This window comes from Haplochromis burtoni, unplaced genomic scaffold (genome assembly GCF_018398535.1).
Source record: "Haplochromis burtoni strain Fernald_Lab_line unplaced genomic scaffold, NCSU_Asbu1 Contig_250, whole genome shotgun sequence".
In the NCBI taxonomy this organism is placed as follows: Eukaryota; Metazoa; Chordata; class Actinopteri; order Cichliformes; family Cichlidae; genus Haplochromis; species Haplochromis burtoni.
In genome coordinates, this window is record NW_024582611.1 from 528284 (window position 1) to 538792 (window position 10509).

Sequence of the window (10509 nt, forward strand, 5' to 3'; positions counted from 1 at the left end):
GTGCGTGTGTGTGTGTGTGTGTGTGTGTGTGCTGCCTTTATTCTTCTTTATGTGACCTATATTATTCTTGCACACAAACATCATCTGGACCTACCAGTTGCCATCTTGTGCAAACAAAACTCCACCACACAGAAGTTCAGTTCAGTGTCTGTTAAATTTGAAAAAATTAAATACAATTATGAAGAGTTCAGTTCAGATTAAAAGCAAAATTAATTCATTGTTTCATTACTGCAAACAATATAGCTAAAATATTTTTCTACTAGAAGCACAAATGTTCAGAAGTGAATGTTAGTATAAGGAGAAGAATTCGTTTCTCCAAAAAAATCATAAACTGTTTCATAAACAGTTTAATATTTAATTTATAATTCAGACAAAAATTCTGAATTACAGCTTTCGTGCTGAATACTGATTTTGCTTTGCAAAGTAAAAATCTGCTGCACTTACCTGAGGCTGTGGTATATTTTACTGGAACATCATTCTGTCATATTTTTGGTTGAAGTCACCGTCATGTCGGTTTGTCTGTTTTTAAGGAAACCAGGATGAACATAGTATATGTTGAAAATAATGAAAAAAGAAACAACTTTTTTTCTATTAGAATTTTACTAAAGTTTCATGTTTGATAATGCTAAATTTGCAAAAATATTCAAAAATTTACAAATATGCATTACATTTGTAAATGGTGCTTAAAGGTCTTACTAATCTATGAACTAACCCCTCTGTAGAAATAGAATATAGACAGAAATACAAACTGGATTTACAAATGTATTTTCCAGAGTTTTGTACATTTCTATTGGAAAATAATCATTACTTCTAAACATGCTAATGACATCACCATAGACCTATGTAAGTTACGTTGTTTTTGTCACTAAATATGCAGCAGGTATTTATTTGACCCCACTTAAGTGCTTTACCACACACTTTCTTTCCAGTTGTTGAAAGTTACGAATGACTAAACAAGATTTGGATTGCAGATATACACAAACAATATGCATTTAAACACACAGATATTCTGTTTTATACTTACCAGATACCAGATAGTAGAGCTGCTTCAAAATAGAATAATGTCAAGGAAGAGTTTGTGTGAGACCTAAACGGCAGGATACGTGCACTGACAAACGCCTGCCAAATTCCAAAAAGTATGAAATGTTTTCATTGTTCAGCCTGACAACAGAAACCTGACACCCTGCAGGGTTCCCATCAGCCACTCAGTTTCAATTATGTTTACAGCAATACATTCTATTATCTAATACTTTACTGACACAGTATTATAAAGAGCCTTGGGTCAGGTGACTAAAACATCTTCCTGATAGATTCAAAAGTCTAATGCTAACGTGCAATTATGCTAACAGCTGTGACGGGGAACTGAAAAAACATGTAGTGAAAGTTGTAAATTTAACATGTCTACTGTATGTTATAAGAAAGTCTTGCCATTGAGCAGAAATCCTGAATAGACACTTATTTGGACATCTGTTTTAAAGCATTATCTAAAATAACTTTAACTTGATCTTGGTCATGAAAATCTAAACACTTTGTGTGCAGAATTACCAGTCAAATCTAATTTCTACTGGGCATTATTCTTCTACCACCAGTGTTGCTCTTTCAGAAAAGTCATGTATAATTGAGCACCATGCCTGTCTCTTAAAATGTCTCTGTTTATAGTAATATATTGGGTTTAGCTAGATTCCCATCAGAAAAACTAGACTGAAGTGAAACTCCAACTTTAGGGCCCTCCCATTAAAAACACAGCAGAGTCTAAAATTACCTTAATGGGCTTGCATGGTGCAGGGCTGGAAAAACTGGTAATACTGATCCAAGCTAAGACACATCCACATTATCAAACTACACATTTAATAACCTCTATCTATTTTTAAAAAAAGGTGTGTCAGGACATGAGTTCACTTCCCTGTTGAGTTCCTGGAGATGCTTTTAAATGATCCTCTTCTAAGACAAACAGGCTTTTATCTGAAAAGACTGATGAGGCAACAGAGCAGGATTCCTGCATTTATGTTCGTGCTCGAGATTCTCGAGTTACAAGTCGGTCTTTGATCCTTTAGACTCAGTCTGAAGTCATGACTTTATGACATTTTGTCAGCTCGAATGGTTTAACACATTCAAGCAAATGAAGACACACTCACACTCCTTGTGAGGTGTTGGAGTTGTGTGATTTATAATCCTGAACCGCGCACATGGACGGGCATGTGTTATTATTGAAAACCTGATTATAAAGCTTTTACCTTTGCTTTCTATGAAAACAGACAACAGAAGAAGATCAGACGCTTGACGACGCTGCCCCACTGATCTGCCAGACGAATCGTTTTGAACTCTGTCGGCTGCTGTAAGGCAGCAGGGGTTTTTATTTTTCATACCGCAGCCTGTTGGACGTGTTTGATTTATAACACAGCCCCACCTGAAAGTAGTGGCATGTGTTCAATACGTATGTTTTCAATACATACATTTGTTTTAATGCATACAAGCTTCTGCATGTTTGTGCACCCCTCTTTCTCCTTTTTTTCCGGGGAGGTCATTGGGTGTGTTTGATTTATAACCCGGTCCCTCCTAGCTGTGTTTTCACATGGATCCAAAAACACCTTACTCCTGTCACTGTGTGGAAAGAATTAATAAAACACACACATTCTTAAACGCAGATCTTCAGGACTTGTCTGGCTTCATTAACTCCTCTCTGACATTATAACACATTACAAGAGGGAAATGCCTCATTCCTGTTATCATAGTCATGAACATTTACATAAGCAGATCTTTTAGTACTCACGTAACCTGGAAGGTCCATTTCAGTCCCTCAGTGTCAGTTGATAATAGCAATTATCTGCAATAGTTTGCCAGGACTTCACTGTAGACAATGGGAAAGGTGTGCACTGTTAATAAACCGAAGTGAATTTAATTAGTGTAGTCCTATAAAAAATTTTCTAAACACACATCTTGCCACTTGATAGGCGTCTTTGAAATACTTACTTAGTAGTATTTGTATTTTATTTTGTTTTTTACAAATTAGACTACTACAGCTGTGTCTTTGGGGGGCGGAGCCAGGGTCATTATCATCTACTATTAAACCAAAATAAAGTATTGCTGTGCTGAGTGTTATCATGCATTCAAATTGTGCAACTTTTGGAGGAATGCATGGTGATCATGGGAGCTCTAGATGTTATTGTTGCCATCAGTGTGTTTCAGTATCTTATGTTGTAAAAATCATATAAATCTTTTAAACTGATGAATCTGAGAGGAAGACCATTTTAAAGAGATTTATGATGCTTCTGTTTTCTGTTATTTTTGTCTCCCCCAATGTTAAGTGCAAATGTAACTTATGTTTCTGTATTTCTAAGTCCTCCTTTTAATTTGTTTGTCTCTATGTTTGATTTTTTACATTTTCTTCCATTTCCTCCCTTTTTAATATGTTCGTTTTATGTGTCGTAACTTAATTAATTAAGCATAATGTCACTGGCTGACTCCCACCTCCCTCTCCTGCCTGTCTGATTTTCCTTTTTATCATCTTTAACTTTTTTTTGTGTGTGTTTTTCTGCTTTAACGTTTGTCCTCCTTAAATTCTCCAACTCTCACTGTTTGTTCAACCCTTTCTTCCCCAGAGAGTCACTTGACCAGAAAAAATAAAGTTGTCTAAATTCTGATTGTATATCTTTCTATAGATACTTTCAGGAGAACTGATGTCTCCTTGAAGATACAAAATCAATCTAAAATAAATAAATACATTATTAGTATTGAGAGTTTCTTGGATGAGCAGGTTCAGTGTTGAGGTGTTTTTGAAACATCAAGTCAAATTTTATTAATTGAACATTTCTTATACTGAGGCACTTCGAATGGAAATGTAAAAACAAAAAAAAGGAGTTATGGTTTGTATTAAATGTAATTTGATTTCACTTTAAGTGGTTGTCACAAGCTGTTTGCACAGACTAGGTTTTCTGGCTCAAAGGCACTTTGGCAAAAAAAAAACAAAACAAGGGAGTCGTGAGGGAGTTGAACCTGTGACCTCTGTTACAATCTGGTCTGTCTGACACTGTACGGCCCCGGTGGGAGAAAAACATGTGGGAAAGTGTTTTAAAATAGTCTGGGTATGAAAATGTGGTTTTGAATGTGGATTTCGCTCATGTTGTTATAAAGATGTTTTTGGGTGGATGAGGTGTTTGTTTTAGCGGTGGTGTGACCCGGGAACCGACAGCCCAGTGGCTGCATGTTTGAACAATATAATGGTGATTAGTTGGTCTGAACAGAGTGAGAGACACCAGATATTTCCCATAAATCATTCGGATTTGGTCCGATGTGAAATTAAGCTGTTATCAGATGGGAAGCTTTTGTAAAATCAGACCTGGAAAGAGTCACCAACCACCTCACACCATCTTGTTTCCAGGACTGTTTTTATCCGAAGTAGGGTTTAAGGACAGTTTGTTCAACATTTTCATCAAAGTTGTTATCCACACATGTATAAATCAGGCATGCGCTTATCTTCGATGTCTTTTCTTTATTGTTTTAGAGAGCTTTGGTGCTGCTTCACTTCTAGGTAAAGAGTAAAATTACATGGCTCCTTGCAGGGAAAATTAAGTTATTTCCTTCCAGAAGTCCAGCGGTCTGTACCTATAAAAAAAATATATGTTTAAGATGTGCTTTACACTTAATGGTCTGTGGCTGTCTCTGTATGTTTTTATATATAAACCTCTGCAGTCTATATAAACCTCTCCTCAGGGTGGGTTCCTCTTAGCCAGGTACATACAATGGCCTTCACTCTCCAGAGTCAGCACACAGTTAATGCTAGAGTCACACCACTGCTTGAAGACTTCTGCACAACCAAAGTTATGGAAAGGTCTGCGACCACATCTTTAAAGATACTTTGGTGTGTCAAGGTGGTGATAAACTGTGATAAGACAGCATCAGTCTGCTATCACGTTGTGACTACATGTGGTCAAGTTGGCAGTTACGTCCAATCTGTTTGTGATGATATTGTGATTAACCAGGAAAAATGACAAACCTGTTGCTGTCCACACACACAGAAATTTACTCTGAATGATCACATTCAGATTCCAGCCACGTTTTAAGGCAGAAATCTAAACATTCCGCCATAAATATACTGATGTTGCTTCTGCAAGAAGTCATGGATTTAACCGCACCCTTTGTTGAAACCTGTGTTCAGCAACCTATAGGGCGTTGGAGGTCGATTGAGTCCCATATTGCAAAGAGACACACTGCAGATAAGCTGTGCTCTATGGTGCAGAAAAACATGTATAGATAGAAAAAAATCTTTGCACTGATTGCTGGCAATGTTAAAATTATATTAATTTAAAAAAAATCAGTGAATAAAAAGTCTGTAGAAACAATACTCAACTTGAGAAAAATGATGAGACACCTCAGACTCGACTCGAAGTAAACAGCAATAGGCCAGTCTTTGTGGACTTTGTGTAATTGCAGACTATTCCAGAGGCTTTGGCAATAACAGAAAGCCTGCACGCCTTTAGTTTTTATATGTGAGGTTGGGACAGAGAGGAGCTGCTGGGAGGACGACCTCAGTGACCTGATCTGTAACCTGTAGGGCGCCGATCCACAGAGGGATAGATTAACATTAATGCTTTTCACTTTTGTTCAGCATTATTACTCTTAAAGTTTTTTGTTTGCTTGTTTCTTTTTTTTAACTGAACCACTGTTGACCTCAATATTCTAATGCATACAATGTGGATATGTGTGTTCATTTGCATATAGTTTGGTGTGTTTTTTGTGTGTTCATAACTTTAAAGTTTTTATAGTTTTTTATAGTTTTATTTGTTTGTAGTTATTTTTTTAAATTGTAATTTTCTTGCAAAGCTCAATTATATATTTTTGAAACATCACACTTTATCCACAAATCAGTTCTCAGGTTTGCCAATGAATGAATTTGTTTATATATCAAAATGGTTACATTTATCTATTTAGTGTTTATTTCTTAACTTCGATTCAGCTAGAGAATATTTTGGTTTTCCTTCAGCTCTTCTCAAGTAAAACACCTTATTTTTACTCTCTGCAACTCCCAAGAAATGTCACTACATGTTGGGATAAATAAATAAATAAACTGCACTAAATGTCTACCCTGCATTGTAATTTAAAAGTGACAACATGACCAGAGAGAGAGGTGAAGTTTACTTTTGATGCACTTTTCAAACTAAACATGCCTGTGTCTGTATTGTAGATCCTGCATCTTCTACAGAGCATGTATGGATATCCCCAGAGGAACAGAGCTGCTGGTTTGGTACAACGACTCCTACACCTCGTTCTTCGGTATCCCGCTGCAGTGCATCGCCCAGGATGAAAACTGTGAGAAAATGTCTCAATAATCTAAGTTGACCTGTCTAGTGTATGTATATGTACATATACGTATAGTGAGATTGATAAACATTTTTTTAAAATAAGCCTTAAATTTAGGCAAACGAAACAAAAAGACATTTACTGAATGTGTTTTTCTGTCCAAACTTTGTTAGGTCACACCTTCCAAGTTTGTTGAAGTACAACATTATTTACATAGTTAAGAAAATGTGTTTAAAGGTCATCTGTTTCCTAGGAAGCAATAGGTTCACCTTCTTCAGCTGCCCTATGTTAAACTGAAGCACTAAAAATGGACTCAGATGTAAATTTGACTATGATATCTAAATGTCTGACACGTCCAAACATAAGCCAAACCTCTGCCTGCATTTAAAATCAGCTGTTTTCTTTGGCCATTCCTCAGCTTTTATTACTGACAGTATTTAAACTGGAGGAAATCTTTTGGCCTGCCACAAAAACAATGATACAAATGCATTTTCTTTAAAGAAAAAAAAAAGGGGATTTATTTGTCTGAAAAACCAAGCCAGCCAAAACAGGACTGGGGCAGGTCTTTTATTTGCTAAAATGTGGCCACACTGTGGGTTAGTGTTGACACACTTGCCTATTTTCCTGTCCTTAAGTCAAATGAAACTAAGGATGTTTTCCATCAAGACTTCTCATTGTTTTCTTCTTTGAAAACCCACACGTTTCTAAAGCTCTCTCTACTCCAGAGCAGGTTGGGTTCAACGAGCAGTGTGTAGGGACGGTACTTTGCTCAGGGGTACCTCAGGGTAGCCGTTCAGTGGAGTCGAACCCACGACCTTCAGTCAGGCAGGGGCTCTGACTGATCTGCACCTACGCAACAACTACTTCAAACCACTTGGCGAGTAGCAGTGAAACTGAGAAAAGTGGAAGAGTGGTCTCCAAAATGGAGGGTGTTTGCCTTCAGAGTAAAGGTTATATATTGTAATTTAAATATTCTTGTTGTCCAAATCTTGTGTTTTTAGCAGCAGCAGAACACCATTTTATCAAAAGTTCACCTCTCCCCCATGAGATAAGAAAACACTGTGAGGAATTTTTGCACAAAAACATGAGAACCAGGACGAGTTGAGAACCTGTTCCACATAGTCCACTCTTTCGTAATTGTCTCTCCAAGCTTATCAGTGTTTTTTATCAGTGTAGGTGTTTCCCTGAACGCTGAACATTGCAAAACAATGATGTTAAACTCATACCAAAGGAGCTGTTGCACACCTTTTCAGGATATTTTTTTTTTGTTAGAACTGTGAAAAATCCCCTCTCCCTGACAGTGTTATGAAGAAATCCTTACCATCCATTTTTATAGGTTTTATTCACTCAAAGCACAGGTGCATGTATTGATATTATTGCCATATTATCAGGAAAAAGCATAAATATTGTTACAGTATTGGGTTTTTGTCATCGTTTCAGTATCTTTTGGATCATTCCCCCTAGGCGCTATCCTTTTGAACTCATTGGAACAGATGTTTATCAAGAAGGTAACAGTGACTCAGATCCTTTACTGTATGCAAGAGTCATGCTTACTGGTATGTAGTTAGTCCACAAATGCCCATTGTGGGCCAGGAAAAACCCTGCTGAATCATATTCAAGCCTCGTTTCTGTTTCTACAGATCTACTTTTCCTACAAACGCACGAAACTGCTCAGGAATCAATACGAGAATTGATCAAAAAGCAAAATCGACGATTATAATAAAGTCAAGGAAAACTTCAACACCCATCCCTATTTTATAGGTGCTTTTTTTGGGCAAATACTAGCCAGTTATTTCATGCATTTTACTAAAATACTTAAAAGGTTTCATGTCTGAGTTTTGATTAAATTAGGTGAAATTAAAAATAATGCATAGGCAGCTTAGGTCTTTGTAAACACAAGTAATACAACTGTGTGCGTTTGCTGCCACAGTCCCGCCATGATGAACGATGGCATGTAAAAGACTTGTTCCATCTGTAAAACCAGTTTGTGGCCAAACGTCTCTAATTTGCAATCAGCAGCACGATCTCATTTCACTGCGACTCTGTGAAAGACGAGCCTCTAATTCAATTCAATTCAATTTAGATTCCACAGATTAAAAATCTTTTTTCATGTTTGGTTTTTTGTGGGGTTTTTTGGTCAAAGTTTGTTTTTATCCCCCTGCAGGGGCTTGCTCTGTCAAATCCACAGGAGAAAAAAATGTTTAAATGGAACAGATATAAACAGGCTGACTGAGCAGAAAACTGGAGGAGATGTAAACAAAAACAAATTAGTGACAGAGAAAAAGAGAGAATGGATAGAGAAGAGACAGAGGGGGGAGAAAGAAAGAAACTAAAGACAGAAGACTGGGGAGAGGAGGGACAGAGACAAATACAAAGCACTGATTGACAGAGAGAAATAAAGACACAACAAAAACCATTATCCCCGTGGTTTGAAGGAGGAATTGTGCACTGAAGATATGAACGTTTCATCCCACTTTGTGAACAACTGAGTGAAAAATGTGAAGCGGATTTTAGACTCATGGACATCCACGAGCCTGACTGTTGTTCTTTTTATGACTATGTGGACTAGTTCGTGGAGACTTTTCAAGCAGACCCCACTCCACCGTCAGGTCTCCAGCTTTTCGTGTCTGCAACCGAGTAACACAGGCTTTAGGGAGCCTCAGCCAAACAACCTGACTTTTATTGTTCTGGCCATCTGTTCAGGCTGGTCTTTTAAATCAGTTCTGATAATATATAAGACATTTTAACAAACACATAGAGAAGTTTAAGCCTGATTGGTAGGCAAAGGCAGTGTTGCCAACTCCTCGGGAAGGAAAATCGCTATTGGCTGTCCTAAAAGTCACTAGAAGTCACAAAATGATGTCATCACCTAATTTGCATAATTGGTCATGCTTATGTAATTGTAACTGACGCTTTAGGAGAGAGAGAAATAACATCGTGGAAGAGACATAAAGCCAGTAAAGAACACCCTAAATGCATTTCGAATATATTTAGAACTAAAATTTAATTTCTTTCAGCAATTATTTTTTTAATGTCACAATTCCAACCCTCCTCCTTTATCCAGGCTTGGTACTGGCTAAAGTGACCCAAAATAAGCACTCTTTGTGTGTGTGTGTGTGTGTGTGTGTGTGTGTGTGTGTGTGTGTGTGTGTGTGTGTGTGTGTGTTGCTCTCAATGTCTTCCTTTCATGTAAATGTCTCATCTACACATCTGCATGCTTTATGATAATGTAATATATGATAACGAATATCCTCCACTAATAATCTGCCCTGCATGAGACTCGTCAGTGATTGACACAGACTATGTATGAATCTGTCTTGGTTATCAAAGATATAGCTGAGTCACGGTGAGTCTGCAAATCGGGATTCACAGACATCTAAAGAACAAGACGAAGACCGATATGAAGTTCATTTTTGCCAAGTCACAGTTCAGTTACCAGATTTACACTACTGTCTTTATCAGAGGACAGACTGTGCACAAGCTAGTCTACGTGCAATCTTGATGTAATTTCTCGTGCCAGATAAAACCTTCGATAAAACAAAGGGTCGTTTTGTTAAACGCGAAACGTAACTTAAATATAAATCCTGTCTTCATTGTGTCCAGTACACGCTGACAGGTCAGGTCATCTTTTCTACTCATTCTTATTAAAAATGAAAGTCAAACATAAGAAAAGGCACTTAGAAGTCCCAGTAATGTGTATTTTTAACAAACACAACCAGGATTACCGAACCTTTTACAAACAGCACGTACATGTTTCTGGGTGGACACACAATGCTTTGAACAATCAGTCATACTGATGACACCAGGACCCAAACTGAAAGGAGGAGTTTGTAGAGTTGACTCACTTTCAGTTCCCTAAAAAACAAACAAACAAACAAACAAACAAACAAAAAAATTGGTTTAACTTGTGCAAGGACTGAACACGGAGGGAGAGGATCAGCATACGTCACTGACTGTACTATTACTCAGAGATACGTTACTCAAAATTTGATGCGTTTCTTAGTTCTTTAATTTTGAAGAGATTGAGGTTTATAATTGGTTTGAGCTTGCTGCAGAATGTGACCCACATCAGGGGTGGAGATGAGCTGGACATGAAAACAAAGCAGTCTTTGTTTCACATCTTTTTACTCGCTCTGTCATATTTCCACAGAGCTCCAATGATTATCAGCTACTAGCACAAGTGGTTACTCCCTGTGTTCTTAATCAATAATG

General features: G+C 37.4%; 2 protein-coding genes across 4 annotated transcripts in view; one reads left to right on the plus strand and one right to left on the minus strand.

The window, feature by feature from the left end:
• LOC102290551 (GTPase IMAP family member 8) overlaps nucleotides 1-2787 on the minus strand; it is a 7837-nt gene extending 5050 nt beyond the window's left edge. Inside the window, exons 1-3 of the mRNA XM_005938639.3 lie at nucleotides 1025-2787; nucleotides 445-519; nucleotides 95-148 (exon numbers count right to left, since the gene is read on the minus strand). Of these exons, the coding sequence (XP_005938701.1) occupies nucleotides 95-104 (10 nt within the window). The 5' untranslated portion in view covers nucleotides 105-148; nucleotides 445-519; nucleotides 1025-2787. The remainder of the gene's footprint in view (nucleotides 1-94; nucleotides 149-444; nucleotides 520-1024) is intronic.
• Nucleotides 1-10509, plus strand: part of prdm6 (PR domain containing 6) — a 147904-nt gene that overhangs the window by 99316 nt on the left and 38079 nt on the right. For all 3 annotated transcript variants that reach the window (XM_014338863.2, XM_005938642.3, XM_042227245.1), the window contains exon 6: nucleotides 6182-6306. In XM_014338863.2, the coding sequence (XP_014194349.2) occupies nucleotides 6182-6306 (125 nt within the window). The remainder of the gene's footprint in view (nucleotides 1-6181; nucleotides 6307-10509) is intronic.